This window comes from Ahaetulla prasina, chromosome 4 (assembly GCF_028640845.1).
Source record: "Ahaetulla prasina isolate Xishuangbanna chromosome 4, ASM2864084v1, whole genome shotgun sequence".
Lineage (NCBI taxonomy): Eukaryota > Metazoa > Chordata > Lepidosauria > Squamata > Colubridae > Ahaetulla > Ahaetulla prasina.
Window position 1 is genome coordinate 49,487,460 of NC_080542.1, and position 25,913 is coordinate 49,513,372.

General features: G+C 44.4%; 1 protein-coding gene across 1 annotated transcript in view; it reads left to right on the forward strand.

Moving 5' to 3' along the window:
- The window catches only part of FAM171A2 (family with sequence similarity 171 member A2), a 64,261-nt gene extending 39,055 nt beyond the window's left edge, over positions 1-25,206 (forward strand). The window contains exons 4-8 of the mRNA XM_058181277.1: positions 2,742-2,900; positions 3,811-3,987; positions 4,851-4,967; positions 5,744-5,870; positions 21,390-25,206. Of these exons, the coding sequence (XP_058037260.1) occupies positions 2,742-2,900; positions 3,811-3,987; positions 4,851-4,967; positions 5,744-5,870; positions 21,390-22,938 (2,129 nt within the window). The 3' untranslated portion in view covers positions 22,939-25,206. The remainder of the gene's footprint in view (positions 1-2,741; positions 2,901-3,810; positions 3,988-4,850; positions 4,968-5,743; positions 5,871-21,389) is intronic.
- Positions 25,207-25,913: the final 707 nt, after the last annotated feature.

Here is a 25,913-nt window from a genome sequence, read left to right on the forward strand (position 1 = left end):
TCTCCGTATTTTAGAAATTATGCAAAAATAAAAATGCTCATCCTTTGTATTAAATTATAACCTTAAATTTGACTTCAAATTTCAGTTGAAAAGTGATATACTAATTTCTTGCCTGATCCTGACAATTGTTGATTTTATTTATGGGGAACATATAATTTATTTGTCATTTCAGGAAATCATAATATCACAAAGTTTGATAACCTCTGCAGTTTTTTACGCTGGGCTCATATATACAAATAAAATACATACAGCCTTATTTCATTAAATTATCTAGGAATCTGTGAATGGTAGTAGACAATTAATATATCTTTGTTGTATGTAATTGATACATTTAAAGCAGGCAACGTAAAAATATAATACTTTATTTGGCCAAGTGTGATTAAAGACATATTTAAGTCTCTTGTGCAGAAGCTCTCAGTATACACGCAAAGCAACAGAATGATAATCATCATCATAATAATACCAATAGAAGGGGGAATAAAGAAGAGGAAAAAAACGATAAATAATAATGCTACAGCCATATTACATGGGTAAATATACATATTAGACAGCACTGTGAGAATTAACTGTTCAACAGAGTGATGGCCTGAGGGGGAAAAATATCTCTGTGTCTAGTTGTTTTGGTCTGCAATGCCTGAGGGGAGGAGTTGAAACAGTTTATGTCCAGGATGTGAGGAGTCTGCAGCTATGTTCTCAGCCCTCCTTCTGACCTGAGCAATATACAGATCTTCTATGGGAGGCAGGCTAGTTGCAGTTATTCTTTCTGCAATCTTAACTATCCGCTGGAGTCTGTACTTTTTCTGTTTGGTTTCTGTACCAAACTAAACAATTCTAGAAGTACAAATGACAGACTCAATAATTCTCTGTAAAAGTTTTATCAACAGTTCCTGGGGCAGTCTGAACTTCCTGAGTTGACACAGGAAGAACATTCCTGTTTTAATGATAGTTCTAATGTTAAGTGTCCATTTCAAGTACTGGAAGATTATACAACCCAAAAATTTGGGTTCTGGTGTTAATACTATGCTGTCAAATATAGTAAGAAGTGGTAAAATAGAAGGGCTCCTTCTAAAATCCACTGTCATTTACAGTTTTAAGCATATTCAGCTCTAGATTGTTATGCCTGCACCACAGGGCCAATTATTCAATCTCCCAACTATATGCAGACTCATCACCATCTTGAATAAGGCCAATGACCGTAGTATCATCTGCAAACCTCCGTACTTTAACAGAGAGTTCTCTTGAGATACAGTCATTGGTATATATAGGAGGGGGAAAAGCAATGGAGCAAGCACACAGCCCTGAGAGGTGCCTATGCCCAGGTACTAGATGTAATTTTTTCCTAGCCTCACCTGTTGCTTCCTATCTCTCAAAAAACTGATTATCCATCTACAACTATGAGCTGATTCAGAAAACTGATTCAGAAACCTGGATCACTTTAGAGTAGAGAATTTCTGGAATGATTTCTCAAAGGTGCTTCTACAGCTCTGGAGAAACTTCTTGGATGAGAAGCGAAATATATTCAAAGAAAAACAAAATCTGGTTGCTTCTTGAAAAAGCACCTTTGAGATAATCATGACTTGGATGACTGAGAATCTCTATAAACATTGTGGAATGATGGTACTGAATGCTAAGCTGAAGTCCACAAAAAGGCCCTGTACGTAGGACCCTGGAGATTCAAGATGCTGCAGAATTTAGTGTAATTATTTCTTGACAGCATCCTCTGCTGACTTATTTGTTCAGTAGGCAAGCTACAGATAGTCCTCAGCTGACAACAGTTCATCTAATGACCATTCAAAGCTACAACAGCACTAAAAAGGTGCTGTTTCTCACACTTGCGACATTGCTGCATCCCCATGGTTATGTGATCAAAATTCAGACACTTGGCAACTGGCTCATGTTTATGATGGTTGCAGTGTATATTTATGATGGCTGCAATGTCCCGTGGCCACATGATCAACTTGTGCCACCTTCTGACAAGCAATGTCAAAGGGCAAGTCAGATTCACTTAACAACTGTGTTAATAACTGCAGTGATTCACTTAACAACTGTGGCAAGAAAAGTCGTAAAATCGGACAAAATTCACTTAATGCATATTTTACTTAGCAACAAGAAAATTTGGGTTCAGTTGTGGTTGTAATTTGAGGACTACCTATACATGGGGTCTATTGGATCCGTGATGACTTTCACATGTCATCTGTATTATCATGATAATACCACCTTTTTTGTCATCTTTGCAATCAAAGCATATGGAACTATTCAAAGCCTTTCCTGTTTTCCAGGACCTTGCTACTACTTGCCTAGCTGCAACCTATAAGAAAACTATCAAGTCTTTATGTTTCAAGGTGTTATTTGGATTATCAAAAAAACTTACTAAGGGCAAATTGGGACCTAATATTATGACCTGGGTCATAATCTATTCTTCGTTCAAATTTAGTTTTAAAAGCTAAACAATTTTGTTAGATCATATACAGATTTAGTTCAAAAAGGCTGAATAATTTTATACGACTATCATATAGTTAACCTATTTCTTTATGTTTTCTCCAACACATAAGAGTTATACTAGAATCTGAATTTATTGAAGGCTGCATCTTGTAGCTAACGACCCAACATTTATGGATACTTCTTGAGTTATTGCATTGTAAATTTATGTATTAAGGCACAGCACCAAAAACTAAGGATTCTATGGTCTTTTATGAATACTGCCCAGTTAGACCAGAAGATTTAAGTATTGATTATTGCAGGAGCTAAGAGCCAGCCATGGGCACAGTTCCAGCGCAAATCTGCTCGCCTGTCCCGCAGTTCCACCTACAGCCAGCTTTCAGCCACTTTGACTGCCGCCAGTGGTGGGCCAGACATGAGAGGGTTCCCGTCCTTCATCGGGGCTGAAAGTAATGGCAGTGGTAAGGGGCCATCATGGAATGTGGGATAGGGAGGGGTGGAGCATTAAAGCTACCCATTATATTACAGCTTATCTCTGACACCAGATTTGGAGATATGAAATATATATTTAACTAGTTTATTGTTTTTGTATTGAGGATGGGAGAAGGAGATATTTGTTACTAATATCAACCCCAGTCTGTCAAAGTCGTCTTTACTTCCATATCCTTTATATCTGAGTTTGGGATGTTCAGCTACAGAATTCCAACTAAGCAGGCAATTACACTGCCATTATCTATCCTTGAATAGGAAGATTCCCTGCTACCATCTGGAATATGGAACAGAACATCAAATCCCCTTTATTCTGGAATAAGTTATTAAATAAATTGTAACTTAGAACAAGTCCCAAATGGGGGTATAAGAAACAAAGTAAAGATTTGAAAGAATAATGTACTGTAATTGCTATGAATTACATAAGGTTGAAACCCAGCATTCAGCAATCTATAAAAATCTGAGTGAACACATATCTATCAAGCTAATACAATAAATTAAATAACTCTCATGCAATTAACTAAATGTTATCTTTCAACTTTGCCAGCATTCTGTAGTTTGGACTTCAATCTTTAGCCTGGTCACATGAAATTTGCTTTCTTAAGTGCCCAATTCCTGCAAGGCCTCCAAGCACAGCTCACTGAGAACAAAGAAACTTTCCTTCCCTCTGAATTCCATCCCCTCCCCGTTTTGTACGTCTGTATTTTAACAATACACGATTGTAATTAAAAATCCTTTTAATCTACCACAATTCATACACTACTCTGTGCACAGAATAGTATCTTTTGGATTTTGTCTCTTGAAAATGCATATCCAATGTATATGTAGCTGTGGGGCCTCTGGGGACATGAGAGTCATTATTTCTTAATTCTCTTTATACAGCTAGTAATACATGGTTGGAGTTGGTGCCTATTGTTGCAGTCAGTGTTCACCTCTTCACTGCAAATAGCACAGAAGTCCAGCTTTCTGGCTCAGTCCACCTCTCCATCCCACTGCCATTCGACACAGCTGCTGTTGCAAGTACCAGTGTGCCAGCCTGGCGCTTTGACCTCAAGAGCGGTGAGTGGTGGAATGCTTCTGAATCGTATTTTTAATGGTTTGATCATTATTGTATCCAATAATTACAAATATGTGAAGCAAGGAACAATACTGCTTGTATAAACAGAGACTTTGGCAGGAAGCACACTGAGTGATTAACAGGATCCAAACATCCTCTCCTTCACCCGTAGAAGCAAGTTTTCTGCAGAATCATAAAATTTATAAGTGCACCAAGAAAAACATTAGGAAATTGTGCTGGCAAACAAGAACCATGCCTACAAGAACCAAATCTGATGTGGAAGCATTTTGTTCCCGGAAAGAAGATGAGAATGAGATTGATAGAAATGTTCTACTGTAATAGTATAGAGGAATAGGCTCGTTTTCTTTGTTTACCCTTATCTTAGCAGTATAAGCAAAATACTGTCTATTCAATACCAGACAGTAGCATTGTTCAATACTGTTCGGTATTGGTCTAGGCAGGGTCAGTCAAGGTCTCCTAGCCTCTTTCAGGTTAGGGGTTTGGTTAGGATTAATGCTGAAGTGGTGAAGGTATTAAATGAAATGATGGTTAGAGTTAATACTGAAGTTATTAAGTGAAATGATGGTACTAGAATTTCAGCTAGGGGAGATATTTTGAGATCCACATCATGTTTTTAGGTTGCCTATTCCCTATCCCAATGTTGTGTTTCTTGTGTACATGAAAACATACTAGGTATAGCACAATACAGATATTGATTACAATATTACAATATACCCATATGCTCTTGAACAATTTTGATTATGAGAGGTTGAGAGGTTAGTGCTGATGAGTAGTTCTCTTTCTTTCAGGTTATTCAGATGGTCTTTTTAATTACTTCAGATTCAGTCATATACTCTCTTCTTAGGGCTGTGGATCCGGAATGGAACTGGACTCATCCGCAAGGAGGGAAATCAGCTGTACTGGACATTTGTGTCTCCACAGTTGGGCTACTGGGCAGCCGCTATGCTGTCTCCTATATCAGGTAAAATTGCCAAAGTCTCTGAGAAGTAAACTGATCTTGGTGCACACAAGGTGTTTTTTGCATATCTGGTATCACGATATGAGGAAGATTAACATATTGAATCAATTATCAATTAGGAGAATGGCCCTTTGCACAGTTCCCACAGAGGTCCTTTGTAAGAGTGAAAATGTCTCTACCTTAACTAATCGAGGGATAACTTGATTTCTGAAGATTAAATCTATCTAAGATAGATTTCTGTAATTTTATCCTATTTTCTTCAGTAAATCTTGCTAAACCCAGAGAGAATCTTGCTTCCTGCTGCAATAAACTGCCAAGAGTTTGATACTGGTGGGAATTGCTTTGGGGTGTGGCATTTTTTGGATTCTAATTTCTAGAACAACCCTCAGTTTGAGTGGAATGTTTTTCTTCTAACTTTGGGACACATGCCCTGTCTGGTTCATAAGTGCATATAATATCATGACACATGTACAAAAGGGGTGGGGGCTTAGCATATAACACTGTGTTTATTATTTTCCCCCACCCACCCACCCCAATCTTTTCTACAGATGAATTTCCAGAGGAATATCTTATTCTCTAACTCTTCTGATGCTTTGGCCTTTTTAATTGTTATGTTATTTTAATTAAACTGCATTAAAAAAAAAAATGCAATTGTAAGCCATCTAGAGAATGTAATTTAAAGGGCTTTATATATAGATTATCATAATAGATAAATACTGTTTCCAAGTTGAGTGGAAAAGGGCCTCATATTATCTAATTATAAAGCTGCTTCTTTGCAGGGCTGGGAACTTCAACATCAGGAATTAAAGATATTGCTACATACCATACTATCTTTCTACTTACTATCTTGGGTGCCCTGGCATTGCTGGTCCTCATTTTGCTCTGCCTGCTTATCTACTATTGCAGGTAAGTGCCACTCTTTCTCTCATCTCTCCTTCTGCCCCACCACTTGTTTTTAACTTGAGCCCATTTCTAAAACCATTTTTCATAGTCCTACTAAGCATTACCGTTTTCCCCCGAAAATATGACTTATTCAAAAAGTAAGGCCTAGCCCATTTTTTGGGGGGGGGGGGTGGAACTAATATATACCCTACCCCAAAAATAAGCCCTACTGAAGGGGATGGGCATGGCCAGCACAGGAGGCAACCCTTCCCTTCCCCGGTCACTCATGGCTGCTGGGCCCCTTAACTGCAGCCTGCGGATCAGTTCATCCAGTGAGGGCCGGAAGTCCTATCTCTCCGGCTGCCAGGAGATATTTCCAGTGCACTGTTGCTAGCCCCAGCCCTGCCCATGTTGCCAGACAACCTTGCAGTCAAGGGCCCCTCTGTTCCACAGCTCACCTTCTGCCTATCTAGCAGGCAGCGACCACGGTTTGTGCTCCACCAGGCCTGGAGCTTGGGTGTTGCTTACGCTGCTGCTATGATGAGGCAGAAAGCCATGTGGCCCGTCGGAATCGGCTCCCGCCCCCCTGCCTCTACCCGCTGCTGCTGCTTGAGAAAAGAACAGGCAATTGTGGAATATTGTGTGAAGTGGGTGCTTACGATAGAAGCACAGCCCAGCCTGTCCCTTTCAAGCGATTAAATGTCTGTCTGTGTGTGTGTGAGAGAGAATGAAAGAGAAATGATGGAGGGGAGTAACAAGAATTGCAGGCTAGAATTGTATTTGCACAACATTGAAAAAGTGGAGAGATTCCTATTGAAGAGAAGGTGATAAAGAAAATATTAGAATATGTAGAAATGACTAGATTAACGTTAGCAATTAAAGAGAAAGAACAAACTGAATATTATATGATATGGGAAGTATTTTATCAATAGTTGGAGAATAAAAGTAGAGTTTGGAAATGAAGGAGACCAAAAATAAGTAGAAAATATATTAAGAGAGGGTTATAAATAAAATGCAAATTGTTAGTATATGTATGTAGAGAATAATGATATTTGATGTTAATAAGGTATTATTTCTGAAAGATGCTAAGAAGAAAATGGGGAATTTTACAATATTTAAATGTGTAAGGTTCTTAACATATTATAAAATTAATGTTAATGTGAACATGAAAGATGTGATAAATGGAATGTTGTACCACAGAGATGTATGTACCCAGACGACACACTGCATAAGGAGAGATGGAATGTTTTATCTTTGATTTTTTTGGGGAAAAAAAATATTTTTAAAAAATTGCAGGCAACGCTGTTTGAAAAGGTTTCCTCTCTGCCATTTCTCTTCTCCGCTCCATCCACCTTCCAGCCCACTGCACCTGGGCCTGCCGGGCACCATCTGCCCCAAACCAAGCGGCGGGGAGGCTTCAGGACAGTGCCCTTCTAGCGCCCGCTACCCTGGCAAAAACAAAACTGAAGCAGGAAAGGGCCACGTTTAGGGGCGGTGTGAGTACAGGTTGAGTTTGGGATTTCACCTTCCTGCCTTTTGTGAACTTTTGGCTGCACGCAACTAAAGCAGCAGAAGCAGCAGCAGAAGCAGCAGCAGAAGCAGCAGCAGAAGCAGCAGCAGAAGCAGCAGCAGAAGCAGCAGCAGAAGCAGCAGCAGAAGCAGCAGCAGAAGCAGCAGCAGAAGCAGCAGCAGAAGCAGCAGCAGAAGCAGCAGCAGAAGCAGCAGCAGAAGCAGCAGCAGAAGCAGCAGCAGAAGCAGCAGCAGAAGTCTTTCTTTCTGTCTCCTAAACTCCACCAGAAATGAGTCTTTGTGAGAACAAAGGACCCTGCAAGGCTTGTTGTGCCGTTGTGCACATGAACAGCAGCACCGCTGCAAGCTTCATCACACCAAACCTCGAACCTCGCTCAAAGGCTTGTTGTGCTGTTGTGCACATGAACAGCAACACCGCTGCAAGCTTCATCACACCAAACCTCGAACCTCGCTCAAAGGCTTGTTGTGCTGTTGTGCACATGAACAGCAGCACCGCTGCAAGCTTCATCACACCAAACCTCGAACCTCGCTCAAAGGCTTGTTGTGCTGTTGTGCACATGAACAGCAACACCGCTGCAAGCTTCATCACACCAAACCTCGAACCTCGCTCAAAGGCTTGTTGTGCTGTTGTGCACATGAACAGCAGCACCGCTGCAAGCTTCATCACACCAAACCTCGAACCTCGCTCAAAGGCTTGTTGTGCTGTTGTGCACATGAACAGCAGCACCGCTGCAAGCTTCAAGACGCAACATGCCGGCGGTGTGGGAAGAAAGGACACTAGCTCAGGTTTGCAGAGCGCCCAACCTTCCCGCCGAAAATTCAAATCGGCCAATCAAAACGCGGAACCGGAAAGGCGGCCCGCGATTGGTTCAAACAAGAAAGGCGCGAAGTCTAACCAAACGACTGTCATTATAGGCCGCGCCTCAACCAACGTGGAAAAGAAGATTTTCACAAAGCCCAAGATCGAGGGAGTACGGTGCAGGCTTGAAGTGGACACGGGATCAGCGATCACCATCATGTCCTGGGACACCCTGGCGGTCGCTGCCGTCCGTCGCGGCGCCATCTGCAAGCACAGGGGCAACGAGTGCACGACTACCAGGGGAATCGCATCCCTGTTCGAGGGACCACCTCCGTCCGAGTCGAGTACGGCCCTCACAAGAAGACCCTGCCCATCACGATCGTCGAAGGAACTCTGCCCAGTCTGTTGGGACTAGACTGGTTTCGTGCCCTGGGCATGGGAGTGACTGGCATCTACAGAAGTGACTGCAATTTGAAAGACATTCTCTTTAACGAGTTCGAAGATGTCTTCAAGGACTGCCTGGGCAAGTACAAGGGGACCCCTATTTCCTTCAACTTAGACCCCCAGGTAGCCCCCATTAGGCTCAAGGCGAGGAGAGTCCCTTTTGCCCTAAAACCAAAAATCGATAAGGAGCTGGACAAGCTCATAAACCAGGGGATTTTGGTGCCAGTCGATCACGCAAAGTGGGAGACGCCAATCGTCACCCCCATCAAATCGGACGGGTCAATTAGAATTTGCGCTGACTACAAGGCGACGCTTAACAAAGCCTTACAGAAAAGCGCGTACCCGGTTCCCGTAGTGCAACACTTATTGCACTCTTTGGGGCAAGGGCAAGTCTTTGCAAAGTTAGACTTGGCCCAAGCCTACCAACAACTGCCAGTAGACGCCCGCACAGCCGAAGACCCAAACGATTGTGACGCACAGGGGGGCCTTCAAGTGCACCCGATTGCAATTTGGGGTTAGTGTGGCACCAGGGCTGTTCCAAAACCTGATGGAACGACTACTGCAAGGGCTCCCTGGGGTAGTTCCCTACTTCGATGATGTCCTAATTTCAGGGGAAAACATGGAGGAATTGGGGAGTTAAGAAAGGTCTTGAGCATTTTCCGACAGCCGGATTAAAAGTCAAGACAAATAAATGTCAGATAGGGGTCGAATCGGTCGATTTCTTGGGCTACCGGATAGACAAGAAAGGAATTCACCCTACTGAGAGCAAAGTTAAGGCAATTAGGAAGGCTCCAGCGCCCAAAAACAAAGCAGAGCTGCAGGCATTCCTGGGATTGGTTAATTTTACGCGGTCTTTTGAAGAACAAAGCAACTGCTATGGAACCGCTGCATAGGCTCTTAGGAAAAATACTGTTTGGTCTTGGGAAAGTCAGAAAATAGGGCTTTTGAAGCAGTAAAGAACCTGCTCTCAAGTGATAGCCTGCTCATCCAATATCACGACTCACTACCCCTAGTGCTGGTTTGCGATCGTCCCTTATGGGGTGGGGCTGTACTCAGCCATAGACTTCAAACGGCACAGAAGCCCCTATAGCTTTCTACTCTAGAACGATGTCCTCCCCAGAGAGGAACTACAGCCAATTAGACAAAGAAGCATTAGCCATTGTATCAGGGGTCAAAAATTCCATGAGTATGTCTTTGGGCGGAATTTTGAAATCGTGACTGACCACAGACCGCTACTAGGATTACTGGCTGGCGATCGCCAACGCCTGTGGCACTTTCGCCACGCTTGACCCGATGGACTATATTTTAGCCGCTTACTCATACAAGCTGCAGCATCGACCAGGAAAAGAAGTGGGGCATGCAGACGCATTGAGCCGATGCCCACTACCAGGGCGATCAAGACCCCACTCCGGGACACCCATCCTCCTTATTGACTCGTTGGACTCTGGCCCAGTCACATCAAAGGAAGTGGCTCGGCATCATACCGACATTGTGTTAAGGACTGTACTCGGTTGGGTACAGAGAGGGTGGCCGCTGCGCTAACGGTTCAAAGAATTTGTTAAGAAACGTGATGAGCTCTCGGCTCAAGGGGTGCCTGTTATGGGGTGATCGTGTAATAATTCCTGTTAAGTTAAGGGCAAGGTATTGGACCTCCACGAGGGTCACCCAGGCATCGTAAGGATGAAGGGGTTAGCTAGAAGCTATGTATGGTGGCCACTCATGGACGCAGAGATTGCTGAGAGGGTAGGGAAATGCCAAGCTTGCCAAGAGTCCAGACCGCTACCCCAACAGCCCCAGTCAGAGAATGGGAAAAGCCCCAAGGGCCTTGGTCAAGAATCCACATTGACTTTGCTGGCCCTTTCACGGCCAAACATTCCTAGTGGTGGTGGATGCATTTTCCAAATGGTTAGAGATCATACTTATGAAGTCCACCACAGCCGAAGCAGTAATCGCAACCTGCGCCACCTATTCGCAACTCACGGGTTGCCGGACACTCTGGTGTCCGACAATGGGCCCCAATTCACGGCAGCCCAGTTTGAAGAGTACCTGGCAGAGGAAGGCATCCGACATGCCCTCTCTGCACCTTTCCACCCTGCGCCGAATGGTTTTGCAGAGCGTTCCGTCCGAGCGCTAAGGAGGCATTGTCCAGGCTCAAGCCAGGTGACTGGCAAACAAAATAGACTTTTCCTAGCCGTCCAGCACAGAACCCCAAGCACAGCCACTGGAAAAGCCCAGCCGAATTGCTAATGGACGGAAACTCCGTGCCCACTTGACCGCTTGAACCCCATTACACACCCGAGGGTTACAAGGGGAACTAGAAAAACAAGGAAATGAGCATAGGCGACGGGTGTGGGCCCGAAACTATGGGGACGGCCCGAGTTGGGTCGCAGGACAAGTAATAAAGATAACAGGGCCAAAATCGACGTGGTAGAGCTACCAGACAACCGAGTGTGGCGGCGCCACATAGATCAGTTAAGAAACGAATAACTGACCAAACCAAACCAACAGAGACAGGTAATGACCAATACCACTTTGAATCCACAGCTGACAATGACCCGGGAGGCGCAAGACTTAGCTGAGGTCCCAGAGTTCCAGCGACGCCATCAGGTCCCGAGGGAAACAGCAGGAAAATTCCAAAATTAATCCAAGGCCGGATGGCCAAGAAAAAGAGTCGGCCAATAATCCAGAGCCCGATGGCCCAGAGAAAGAGCTGGGAGGAGAAAACAGCCCTCCGACCAGCTCAAACACCACCCAGAACTGAACCGCAGGTCAGAAAGAACTAGGAGACGCCCAGGTTATTTGCGTGACTACGCCGAAAAATAACATGTAAATAAATATGTAAATAAGACCAAGTGTTTTCTGGGAGGAGGAGTGTTATGTATTAACAGTTGTGCCTTTAAATATTTCAGATTCAGTCATATACTCTCTTCTTAGGGCTGTGGATCCGGAATGGAACTGGACTCATCCGCAAGGAGGGAAATCAGCTGTACTGGACATTTGTGTCTCCACAGTTGGGCTACTGGGCAGCCGCTATGCTGTCTCCTATATCAGGTAAAATTGCCAAAGTCTCTGAGAAGTAAACTGATCTTGGTGCACACAAGGTGTTTTTTGCATATCTGGTATCACGATATGAGGAAGATTAACATATTGAATCAATTATCAATTAGGAGAATGGCCCTTTGCACAGTTCCCACAGAGGTCCTTTGTAAGAGTGAAAATGTCTCTACCTTAACTAATCGAGGGATAACTTGATTTCTGAAGATTAAATCTATCTGAGATAGATTTCTGTAATTTTATCCTATTTTCTTCAGTAAATCTTGCTAAACCCAGAGAGAATCTTGCTTCCTGCTGCAATAAACTGCCAAGAGTTTGATACTGGTGGGAATTGCTTTGGGGTGTGGCATTTTTTGGATTCTAATTTCTAGAACAACCCTCAGTTTGAGTGGAATGTTTTTCTTCTAACTTTGGGACACATGCCCTGTCTGGTTCATAAGTGCATATAATATCATGACACATGTACAAAAGGGGTGGGGGCTTAGCATATAACACTGTGTTTATTATTTTCCCCCACCCACCCACCCCAATCTTTTCTACAGACGAATTTCCAGAGGAATATCTTATTCTCTAACTCTTCTGATGCTTTGGCCTTTTTAATTGTTATGTTATTTTAATTAAACTGCATTTAAAAAAAACAATGCAATTGTAAGCCATCTAGAGAATGTAATTTAAAGGGCTTTATATATAGATTAGGGTATGGTGGCTCAGGGGCTAGGACGTTGAGCTTGTCGATTGAAAGGTCAGCAGTTCGGCGGTTCAAATCCCTAGTGCTGCCGTGTAACGGGGTGAGCTCCCGTTACTTGTCCCAGCTTCTGCCAACCTAGCAGTTTCGAAAGCATGTAAAAATGCAAGTAGAAAAAATAGGGACCACCTTTGGTGGGAAGGTAACAGTGTTCCGTGCGCCTTTGGCGTTGAGTCATGCCGGCCACATGACCACGGAGACGTCTTCGGACAGCGCTGGCTCTTCAGCTTTGAAACGGAGATGAGCACCGCCCCCTAGAGTCGGCAACGACTAGCACGTATGTGCGAGGGGAACCTTAACCTTTACCTTTACCTATATATAGATTATCATAATAGATAAATACTGTTTCCAAGTTGAGTGGAAAAGGGCCTCATATTATCTAATTATAAAGCTGCTTCTTTGCAGGGCTGGGAACTTCAACATCAGGAATTAAAGATATTGCTACATACCATACTATCTTTCTACTTACTATCTTGGGTGCCCTGGCATTGCTGGTCCTCATTTTGCTCTGCCTGCTTATCTACTATTGCAGGTAAGTGCCACTCTTTCTCTCATCTCTCCTTCTGCCCCACCACTTGTTTTTAACTTGAGCCCATTTCTAAAACCATTTTTCATAGTCCTACTAAGCATTACCGTTTTCCCCCGAAAATATGACTTATTCAAAAAGTAAGGCCTAGCCCATTTTTTTTGGGGGGGTGGAACTAATATATACCCTACCCCAAAAATAAGCCCTACTGAAGGGGATGGGCATGGCCAGCACAGGAGGCAACCTTTCCCTTTCCCGGTCACTCATGGCTGCTGGGCCCCTTAACTGCAGCCTGCGGATCAGTTCATCCAGTGAGGGCCGGAAGTCCTGTCTCTCCGGCTGCCAGGAGATATTTCCAGTGCACTGTTGCTAGCCCCAGCCCTGCCCATGTTGCCAGACAACCTTGCAGTCAAGGGCCCCTCTGTTCCACAGCTCACCTTCTGCCTATCTAGCAGGCAGCGACCACGGTTTGTGCTCCACCAGGCCTGGAGCTTGGGTGTTGCTTACGCTGCTGCTATGATGAGGCAGAAAGCCATGTGGCCCGTCGGAATCGGCTCCCGCCCCCCTGCCTCTACCCGCTGCTGCTGCTTGAGAAAAGAACAGGCAATTGTGGAATATTGTGTGAAGTGGGTGCTTACGATAGAAGCACAGCCCAGCCTGTCCCTTTCAAGCGATTAAATGTCTGTCTGTGTGTGTGAGAGAGAGAATGAAAGAGAAATGATGGAGGGGAGTAACAAGAATTGCAGGCTAGAATTGTATTTGCACAACATTGAAAAAGTGGAGAGATTCCTATTGAAGAGAAGGTGATAAAGAAAATATTAGAATATGTAGAAATGACTAGATTAACGTTAGCAATTAAAGAGAAAGAACAAACTGAATATTATATGATATGGGAAGTATTTTATCAATAGTTGGAGAATAAAAGTAGAGTTTGGAAATGAAGGAGACCAAAAATAAGTAGAAAATATATTAAGAGAGGGTTATAAATAAAATGCAAATTGTTAGTATATGTATGTAGAGAATAATGATATTTGATGTTAATAAGGTATTATTTCTGAAAGATGCTAAGAAGAAAATGGGGAATTTTACAATATTTAAATGTGTAAGGTTCTTAACATATTATAAAATTAATGTTAATGTGAACATGAAAGATGTGATAAATGGAATGTTGTACCACAGAGATGTATGTACCCAGACGACACACTGCATAAGGAGAGATGGAATGTTTTATCTTTGATTTTTTTGGGGAAAAAAAATATTTTTTAAAAATTGCAGGCAACGCTGTTTGAAAAGGTTTCCTCTCTGCCATTTCTCTTCTCCGCTCCATCCACCTTCCAGCCCACTGCACCTGGGCCTGCCGGGCACCATCTGCCCCAAACCAAGCGGCGGGGAGGCTTCAGGACAGTGCCCTTCTAGCGCCCGCTACCCTGGCAAAAACAAAACTGAAGCAGGAAGGGGCCACGTTTAGGGGCGGTGTGAGTACAGGTTGAGTTTGGGATTTCACCTTCCTGCCTTTTGTGAACTTTTGGCTGCACGCAACTAAAGCAGCAGAAGCAGCAGCAGAAGTCTTTCTTTCTGTCTCCTAAACTCCACCAGAAATGAGTCTTTGTGAGAACAAAGGACCCTGCAAGGCTTGTTGTGCTGTTGTGCACATGAACAGCAGCACCGCTGCAAGCTTCATCACACCAAACCTCGAACCTCGCACTGCGAGGCTTGTTGTGCCATTGCACGTGCGAGTGGTGACACTGCCCTGAGGTTTGACATACGGGTGCAGCCACGAGAGCAGGACGTCAGCTGCGCCAGTATGATGAAGCTCATTGTAGCAGCATCATAAGCAGCACCCAAGCTCCAGGCCTGGCGGAGCACAAACTATGCTCGCCATCTGCTCCATACGCACAAGGTGAGCTGCGGAACAGATGGGCCCTCGGCTGCAAGGTTGCCTGGCAGGGCTGGAGCTAGCAAGAGTGTGCTAAGGTGAGCTGCGGAACAGATGGGCCCTCGGCTGCAAGGTTGCCTGGCAGGGCTGGAGCTAGCAAGAGTGTGCTAAAAGTATCTCCAGGCATCCGGGGAGACAGAACTCCTGGCCCTCGCTGGATCAGCTGATCTGTGAGTCACAATTAAGGGGCCCAGCAGCCATGAGGTGGCCATGCTCACCGCCTCCTGCACCTCAAAAAAAAAAAAAAAGACGTCTCCGAAAATAAGGTCAAGTTCTTATTTTCAAGTCTAAAAGAAAATAAGACCCGGTCTTATTTTTGGAGAAACACGGTAGTACTTTAACAAAGGGTTACATATTGCAAATTATTTTATTTCATTTGGATATTGTTGTATTCATTTTACTTTAATTACTGCAGTAATTGAACCTGAGTCCATGAGATTATGTGCATCTCCTGTTTCCACCTAAACTCAGAAGTTATGAATGCCCACCATCAGTAAAATCAGCATAATAGAATGTTTACTTCTGGGAGTTTCAGGCAGAGCATTTTGAAACCAACACACTCCTACATGCAATCAGTTGGGACAGAGTGTAGGCATGGCAGCTGAACTGAGAGTTGCAGGATTCCTTTGAAATTTGGACAGCTGTTCCAAACACTTTGACACCAATCACTGGACAATGTCAGGCGGTCTTTGTGGCTGATTAGTAATAGATCAGCTTCTTTCCTGTCCTCATCTCCAAGGCCCATTTTCTTCAACCTTGGCCTTTCACGCCATATTTTAGTTAAATTAAAAGATTTCAAACTTTTTCAGGCCATATAACTTTTGTACATACTATAAATATGTACCGTATTTTTCACACTATAGGACGCACTGGACCATAAGATGCACATTAGCTTTAGAGGAGGAAGACAAGAAAAAAAAATCTGCCTCTGCTTCCCAGATCCATCTGGTATTCATCTGGCTAGCGTCCTTGCAGCAAACAGCAAACAGCTTGGTCAGCTTCAGCACGTTATCGCAGCCCCAGCATGTGGATCATCAGGGCTCCGCTCCATTGCGCCCACCACCGATCAACTAACTGGTGGTGGGCGCAATGGAGCAGAGCCCTGATGAGCTGAGCTGCTGCTGCCACCAAGGGACACTGGAGCCTTCGCACAGACTCCACAGACATTTCCACCCACTTTTTTTGGGGGGGGGGAAGCAGTGGTGGGATTCAAGTAATTTAACAACCGGTTCTCTGGCCTAATGATTTCTTCCAACAACCAGTTTCCCAAATTGCTCACAAAGTTAACAACTGGTTCTCCCGAAGTGGTGCGAACTGGCTGAATCCCACCACTGGGAGGGGAGTGTGTCTTACAGTGCGAAAAATATGGTATATGTGTGTATAACATATAATAAAAAGAACAGTGTCTCTATGTGCAAAAGTGCCTTTTTCTCAGTCGTGAAGGAAACATGTGCAATTCAGTGTGAACATAGGGAAGAGTAATATAGGTCAGTAGCTTAAGCTTCCAGGGGAATTTGAACCCAGGCTCTTTCATTAGAAAGTAAGGGTTATCCATGATCACTGCTGCATCTCAAATCCTTCTCACTTACGCCAACAAAACATTTTATTTCCAGAAGTCCAGAAACATTGCTAGAATTAAGAAGCTTTGGACAAGTGTGTGTTTCTAGCAAGAAGAGTATTTTTTCTATGTTTCATAAACTTAGAGCCAGCAATGAACCCAGTTCAAAGTCTGGAAGTATATTCATCTTCCTTTTATCACCAAACATACTTCTTTGGGATCCAAACCAAGATTTATTCAAACTGATCTCCTTAGAGAGCCACGAGTGTCACAAATAGAGGGCCTGATACATTTTCATGCAATTCAGGTAAGTTAGAACTGAAAATTGACCTGGACACAGAAATGAACACACACAGAGGATACATTTAAATTCTGTCACACAGTATGCTGATTTTAAATTATAGAATTCCTTGATATTCCAAAAGAGCCAATTTAATGTTATTGTTAAGGCATCAAGCTAGAAAACAGGAGACTAGGAGTTCTGGCTTAGGAACAAGCCCAGCTAACTGACCTTATGCACTGTCTCTCAGACCTAGGCAGGAGACATGACAACCCAATTCTGAAAAACTTTACCAAAAAAACTGCAGGGTTTGTTCAGGCAGTCTATGGAATGGAGGGAAAAAATGTCCCAAAAGAAAGGTGGGAATTCAAGAGGAGAAAGAACATGATTTAAAGACTGGACTATTACTAAAAGCAAACCCTTAATTTACAAGGGTTGAAGGACAATATTTTCTTTGGAAAAAAGCCATTTTAATCTTCTTTTATGCACATGGAAACATATTTGGCAATGAATTATACATTGACTCCTGATAACCATGTCACTCTTTCTTTGATCCCTCCATGCCCCTAAGTAGATACTTGGTTTGCTGGGATCCCAGAATTGCCAGTTGCTTATTTTTAAAAAAGATGTTCTTCTATATTGTATTAATACTTTTATTTATGCTTGTCTGCCTGCTTTCTGGTTTGGGTATTGCTTATCTAGGAGGAAACAATTCATCAGGTGGAAATGTTGTTTCTATTGTGACAGTATGTGAAAAAGGGTGAAAAAAGCTTGAGAAACAGGGTGAAGAGCCGCTGCCTGTGGAATCGTCAGATAAGGCATAGACCAAAGATTCATAATGGCAGAGAAAGAAGCTCAGACATAGTCCTCTCTAACTTCTCTGGCTAGCACCCTTAGGAATTCAGGAGCATTGGCTGAACTGCCATCTGTTGAGCTGCCAAAGATTGAAACAAATTCTGCCCCAGCTGTTAGTTATATCATGGCATTCTGCAAATTGGTCATCTGTGCATCCACTGCTGCTGGTGTTACAACAACAGAACAGCCAGATGCTCAACAAACAGCAGATTTCCTTGAAGACTGGAGGCCATTTCTGAAATTCCACTTTGGAAGGGAATAGTCAGCCTTCCCAGGTAAACCAGACAGGAAACACAAATAAATGAATTAATTATATTTTATTGTAAGGCTACATTGCAGGTAGTCCTTGACTTATAGCCACAATTGGGACCAAACTTTCTGTTGCTAAATAATGTAGCCATAAAGTGAAACATTTGACTGTATTGCCAATAATGGCAATACAGTCCCAGTTGCAGCTGTAGCTCCAGGCATGCAAATCCTTATCCAGGAAGTGGAGGGAGTCCTAAGTTAGTGCAGTGAAAAGTTGCTACACCTCAGAAAGTGCCAAGTGCCAAAGAAGCCCCAATGGTGTTAGCACAAAGCAGTTGCCCCGGGCTAGTCACCCTTGCTGCCTGCATTCCACTATCTTCGCCATCTTCACCTTGCTACTGATATGTCGGCCCAGCCTGACCCTTTTTAAGGCAGCTACTGGCATCGCCAGGCCTTCTTCCAAAGGCCACTTACTCTTTTCTCCAAGTAGCACACAGATTTGTCCAATTGCATGTGGCCTTCTTGCAAGGTTTTAGAACGCTTCAAAGCCTTGCAAAAAGGCTGTATGTAATTTGATCAATACTGCACCTAACCTCTGGTAATCTTGGCATGGGCAGCAAGACCATGGAGTTCGGGGAAACCAAAAGGGCAGAGATAGGGGAAGATGGAAGAGAGGAACTGAAGCATCCCTACAGTCATTAAGTGCAAGTACACTGCCAAGGTTGTGCCTAAATTTTGATCACATGACTAAACAGGCACTGAAATGCCCATAACTTTGGGGTACAGTTGTAAGTCCATTTTTTGAGCACTGTTGTGACTTTGAAAGGTCGCTGAATAAATGGTTATTGAATGATATATTACAGATGTCAAGGGCTATCTGTAACAGGATTTTGCAAGTGTGAAAGCACAAATCTACGACTGTCTCCTTTATGGCCTAAGTGGTTAGAGAGGATCCCTTCTGAATTTCTTTCTTCCACTTATTATACAGCTATGGGCTATGCCCGCTCTCTCTTATCTGACCGTTCCCTAGGTAACATCTTTTCATTTTGTTTCTGGAGATCTTTCTCATATTCCATTACCGTGTTTCTCTGAAAATAAGACCGGGTCTTCTTTTCTTTTGACCCGCAAAAAAACAGGTAGGGCTTCTTTTTGGGAGGGTCTTATTTCCCCTACCCATGTACCGGTATGAGGCCAGGGGGGGCGCGAGTGGCCCTTTGCACCAGCTTCCTGAAGGGTTGCAGCAGGCCATTCCACCATCGATGAAACAGCTGCTTTGCAGGTGCCATCTTCAGCAAACGTGGTAATCTCCCCCCCCACACACACACACCTGCAGATCGTCCTTTCAAAGAGGAATTTCACCATGACAAAGAGGCAGCTGGAGGCAGTGTTTGCATTGGGTTGGGCTTTCTCCTTTTCTCAGTCTATGCTGCCCCATGCAAAGCTGATAAGAGAGCTGCAGCGCCCGCCAGGGCCCAAAGAGTGCCAGACTCAACATTGTTGTAAGCCCGATGCCCGCAGCACTGAATAGGCATGCAGGCCAATGCTCAGGAGCCCAAAGGTGGCAGCAGGCCAGGTGGCACAGGCAGCACAGCTCCACCCACGATACCAGCAACATGGGGCCTGCTGCAGCCGAGAAGAGTCCCAGAAGCAGCTGGGCCAACAGGCAGAGAGCCGGAGTCACAACAGGGCTGCGGTAGCCCCCATGCTGCTGGCCTTGCAGGTGGAGCTGTGCTGCCTGTGCAGCCTTGCCCACTGCTGCCTTTGGGCTCCTGAGCACCAGCCTGCATGCCTACTTGATGCTGAGGCACTGGGCTACAGCTACACTTAGGCTGGTGCTATTTGGGCCTTGGCGGGTGCTGCAACTCTCATTCTAATTGTGCATGGGATGGCGGTGGGCAAGGCGCCATGGCTCCACAGCAGCCCCTTGTGAAGGGGCCCAGGCAGGCTGGTGGCACTCAGGTTTTCAGAGGTTTTCGATCGGCTCTTGGTGGTGGGCTGGGCCGGGCAAAAGGCGAGGTGGCTGCAGAACTACCGTAAATGAGGCAGGTGCTTAAGTATAATGAAGCTTGCTGCAGTGCTGCTGTTCACGCAGCAACACCACAACAAGCCTTGCAGAGTCCTGCTCCAAGAGGCTGCCCCAATATGACAAACCTCATGGCAGTGGGTGTAGCCGTTTCCGCGCGGGGCTTGGGGAAGAGAAAAAGCCATGGTCTCTGCTGCTTCTGTTTTCCAGCCAAAAGCAGAAGCAGCAGAGACCCCTGTTGTTCATTTTCTTTCTTTCTTTCTTTCTTTCTTTCTTTCTTTCTTTCTTTCTTTCTTTCTTTCTTTCTTTCTTTCTTTCTTTCTTTTTTCTTTCTTTCTTTCTTTCTTTCCTTCCTTCCTTTCTTTCTTTCTTTCTCTCCCTTTGTCTCCCTCTGTCTCTGTGTCTCCCTCTGTCTCTGTCTGTCTGTCTCTCTATCTGTCTGTCTGTCTGTCTGTCTCTCTCTCTCTCTCTCGTGCAATGACACAACAAGGCTTGCAGCACGAGGTTTGACATATTTGCACAGTCACGAGTGGCAGGACATTCGAGTTGCAAACAACCCAGGGATTTGGGTGGCATTTAAGTGGCCAGGATGCCTGCAGGATCCCTGGCTTCCAAGGCAGGCGAGGCCCAAAGAGGAGGCGCTGTAAGGGAGCCCATTTTTCATGTTGGCTGTGTGGGGGTTGCCCACACAGAGGCCATGCCTCAGGTCACCAAACTGAGCAGCCGCAGAGCTGGAGGCAGGGGAGGGCCAGTCCCGTTGCCTGGCTGCCCTCCACTGTTTGTCATCAAGTGTGTGTGTGTGTGTGAGAAAGAGAGGGTGGGGAAATAACAGAGAGGAAACCCTTTCAAACAGTGTTGCTTGCAATTCTTGTTACTCACCTCCATCATTTCTCTTTCCTTCTCTCTCTCTCTCTCACACACACAGACAGACAGACATTTGCTTGCTTGAAAGAGACAGGCTGGGTTTTGCTTCTATCATTAAACATTCGCTTCCCACAATTGCCTGTCCTTTTCTAAAACAGCAGCAGCTGGGTAGAGGTGGGGTGGGGAGCCTATTTCGACGGGCCGCATGGTTTTCTGCCTCATCCTAGCAGCAGCCTAAGCAACACCCAAGCTCCAGGCATGGTGGAGCGCAAACTGTGGTCGCTGCCTGCTCCATAGCCACAAGTTGAGCTGCAGAACAGAGGGGCCTTTGGCTGCAAGGTTGTCTGGCATTATGGGCAAGACTGGGACTAGCAAGAGTGCGCTGGAAACATCTCCAGGCACCCAGAGAGACAGACTCTAGAGCTTATTTTTGGGATAGGTCATATTTTCAGGGAAACACAGTACATCCATCTTATTAAGCAAGACCTTTCCAGAGGAATACCTCTGGATAACTTTTGTGCAGAGATATTCCAGTTGAAGTTAATAAGATGGGAATTTTCAGGCATCGTAGAAGACCTTTCCTGTGCAGAGGATGTGATACGTCATAACTTGAATTATGATACCTTTCTATCTATACAGATCTTTGTAACCATTTTCTTTCTTTACTTCTTCCTCTCTAGGAGACTATGTCTCAAGCCACGTCAACAACATAGAAAGCTTCAGCTTTCTGGGGCTCTGGATGCATCCAAGAAAGATCAAGCTACATCAATGTCGCAGATTAATCTTATTTGTACCAGCCATATGGAGACAGCTTCATCCAATGGGGACATAGATGTGCATACACCTATCCTTAAATCAGCCTTCTCCTCTTCCAGGGAGTTTGAGAGCTCCCGTGAGGAATTCTTCAAGCAAATGCCAAACCAGAAAATCCGTCATGCCAGCAAGGCCTCCACAGTAGACACACTGAGCCAGCGAGGTGGTCCCAAGGATGACTATCCCCGAACGGTAGAGGGCTATTCATTGAAAGCAGCCCGGTCCATGGATACCTCTGGCACACTAGAACCCCCTCTCTTGGAAGATTACAAGCGTAACTATTCACATCAGCGTGTAGAAGACAAGTGCAATGAGACACAGCGCAAACAAACACGGAATGATAGCAAGCCTTATTTGCAGGAGCCCCCATCACCACCACCTCTGCCAGCTCCTTTTGACCATTATATGGCTCATAAAGTGGATGCCAAACCTCCTGATTTCATGATGTCACAGTCTGTAGATCACCTGGCCCGTCCCACCTCTCTGAGTCAACCTGGACAGCTGATCTTCTGTGGTTCTATTGACCATATGAAGGATACAGTATACCGAAATGTCATGCCAACCCTTGTAATTCCTGCCCACTATATGCGTCTGGCTCCAACAGAGCAGACAAATACGGGCTCTGAAAATCAACCAGATATGGACCCAACTATGGGACTCCCTCATCAATTTGGTCCCCAGGAACAGCAAAGGCAGCAGCAGCTCCTCCAACAGCAGCTGCAACATCCACAGTTCCAACTACAGCAACATCAAGTGGAAGACCCAGAGGGGAAGGGTTGGGGACCCCACACACAATCTGTCAGTGGTTCAGTCACCATACCTGTGTTGTTGAATGAGTCCACTATGGCCCAACTGAATGGGGAGCTACAGGCACTGACTGAGAAGAAGTTGCTGGAACTGGGTGTAAAGCCACATCCACGAGCCTGGTTTGTATCTCTGGATGGACGTTCCTCTCAAGTCCGTCATTCTTACATTGATCTCCAGGGCCCTGAGAGGAATCGCAGCAATGATGCCAGTCTGGACTCAGGTGTGGATGTCAATGAAGCCAAGCCCACCAAGCGCCTGAAGGAGGAGCGCATGGGTCCAACATACTCTAAACTAGTCTTTGCCGATGCTGACACAGAACAAAGCAGCAGTGAGAGCCGCACTGCAATTTGTTCTCCCGAGGACAACTCACTCACCCCTTTGCTAGATGAAAACACTGACCACCGTGCTGCTACAATTCCACGACATGGGCGCAGCCGTGGCAACAGCTCTCGCAGCAGCAACAGCAATAGCGAACTGCGCCGTGACTCAATGACCAGCCCAGAGGATGACAGCAACGAACCTTCTGAAGGAACTGATGACCAGGGAGACAAGAAGAGTCCATGGCAGAAACGTGAAGAACGACCTCTCATGGTCTTCAATGTGAAGTAGCCAGGAGAAGGAAAACAGTTCACCCTCATTGCATACTTTGGGTGGGGGAGGATAAGGCACCAGAACCATGGAGATCAGTATTGCCTTTGAGTCTCGTCTGGCTTCCTTTTTTTCTCCATCTCAAGTGCTCAGCTGAACTGAAGCCCTTATGTTTTGACAGAAGAGATGAATGAACAGAGCAAGAAATAGTGCAGCCAAGCTACATTAATGTTTTTTTCCCCCAGCCACTAAAGATGCTGTCTTGCTCAAGGCAGGTTAAGAAGTGCCACAGCAAACTACCTAAGAAAATTTGGCCTCTTTCTGTTTCCACCACCCACTGTGAACCAAGCAATCCGGGGCACAGAAATTACGAAGGATGTAATGACAGCGAAGGAAGTTTCATTGTTCTGTAACTTGTCAATCTGCGGAGAGGATACTGCTTGTCCTGTGTGGTTCGAGTTCCTAGACTCCCTTATTTCCCACCCAGTTTGGTATAACCAGAACTAGTGCTGTCCCTCTGCCCTGACACTTTGGGAACAGAGGTGCAGTGGAAAGGCATGACTCAACTCTACAACCCTCTTGCCCTCAGGGCTTTGTACAGTTCTTTTTAAAAATTAAGTCCTGTGGATTTTCTAAGCCAAAAGCTTGGAGGGGTGGATGCCCAGGGCTCTAGGTTGATGTCCATCTGTGCCTGTCATCCTTTTATGATCCAACAACTTGGATTACAGTACAGGGCCCAGACAAGGGGGGTGGGTTTCGGGAAATTTGGGCATTAGTGTGGGTAATATACATATGTGTGTGCATGCGTGTACGTCAGTGGTGGGTGGGAGTCTGAGCCATGTATGTGTGGATAGATGTGTCTGACCTCGCTGCCAAATGAACTCCTTATTGGAGTCATCTCTGTGCCCCCTCCCCCTTTTTTCCTTGTGCCTGCAACTCCTCTGTCTCCTCCAAGTGCCTTCTGGCCCCAATTTTCTCCCTCCCTCCGCCCAACCAGGCAGCTGTGAATGAAACCTTGATATCTGTAGAGGCATACAGGCATACCATCTGTTCATAGCTGCTCAGATCTTCCTTTCTGTATAATCCCCCTTTTTCCTGCAGTGAGTGTTTGGAGGGGGATCAAGAAGGGAGATCGTTGAAAGAAAAACCAACTGATACATCTCTGCTTGTAAACATAGGGGCCAACTTGCTAAGCCATCAGCACAGACTTAGGGAACTGAACCAACCAGCAACATAGTTGTGGTGATTGGGATCTTCAAGAGCAGCAGGACCAGGTCTTACAAAAGTAATAGGCATGATGAGCAGTCCCAAGTAAGGCATTTGTGGAGATCTTGGAGCCCATTGTAGCACATGATTTCATCTGAAGAAAGGAATGGGGAACTACTAGCCAGCCCCACACTGATTTTTTTGTCAATCAAATCGGAAGATAATAAATGGGGTTGGGCACATCGTGGCTGCAAATAAGAAGGTGGAATCTAAGAGCCTTTTTAGCATTTTGCTTTTGTGTTTAAAGACAGACTTTTATCAATCACACTCACATCCTTTTGTAATAGCAGAAGGCAGCCAAGGCTGAAATAATTTGGGGAAATATTTTATTTCAGACTCGCCTTTATACCAAGACTTGAAGACCTTAAAATGGAGGTGGGAATTCTTCTTAACTTTTGAGGGCAACATTCTTTAGAAATAAACTGGGAGGCTACGTGTTAATGACAGCCAGGCCAGAATTGAAAGTGGGGAGTATTTTATCCCATCCTTTTCTCTTCCTTTCAAACCCACACCCATCATCTCCAGTCCTGAAAATTGCTAGAGAAAGGACAGATTCCTCATTAGAGGTGTAGGTTGGTTACCTAGAGCACATCTTCCTCTACTGTTTTAGTTATTTGATCTATTTGTCTGCATTTCCTTTTTTAATTTTTTTTTCTAATTGTCGTTTTTCTCTCTCTGCTTGAAGAGATCGTCTTTTCTGAAGGGCACTTCTTTCTTTACCAAGATCTGGATAATCTGACTTAAAAATAGGTCTTTATTCATTTCAACTTTAGTTGAGATTTTCAGAATAGAACATAACTTACAGTGTGAGAGGAGCACTTACTATATGCTCAAAAATATTGGTTTTTATTTGCTTGTTCCAAGAATGAGCCTTACTAATGAAAAAAAGGTTCTGGGACTGAGCCCTATTTGTATAAAGACTATTTTTTTCCATTATAATTCAAATTATTTTTTTCAGTTCAATAATTGCCTTGAGATTATTTTCTTTTAATTATTTAAGTAATTTCCATATTTTGCCTTCTTCCACAGCATTACATTGAATCATTTTTATGTTCATAGGATTTTTTTCCTGAAAGTCCATCATTAGAATCACTAACTGTGGAACTCCCGAGTACTCAATGTGACTGATGCAAGATTAATACTTGTCGAACTGCTTCAGAAATAATCCAATTATTTACATGAAGTCTTGGCCTAAAATTGCAGGAAACCTTCATATCTGATTCATTATGCGACCTATCCATTTGAGAACTATTAATGTTCTATAAATAAGGTATAACCTTTTTTCAACTATGGGTGACACTGCAAGAGCTGGCTGACCATTCTTTCAAAGCATTTTGTCTCTTTCCATGTTCCACTAATGATAGATACTATCTGAGTAGTGCAAGAGAATTCTGTATTTGTAACCTGACTACCCAGCTAATCACTAATCTCTCTCAACAAAGCTGTGCCTAACATGGTTTTAAGATATCACATTAGCGTGATCTAATAATTATAGCTCTCTACAAAGATAGTGGGATGTTTTTAAAAAGTCAAGGAAGTATTAATCATTCTGTCACCCCATACAAAACCCCAGAACCAGAAATTTTTTACTTCCAATAAATGCACAATGCTGCTTTTTATAATTTTATAACTGAAGAAAAACCTTGCATCCAGGAGCTAATAGCAAGGTATGCCCTCTGATATACATGCATTTTTAACTATCTTCTACTTTCACCAGTGACCTCAAACTG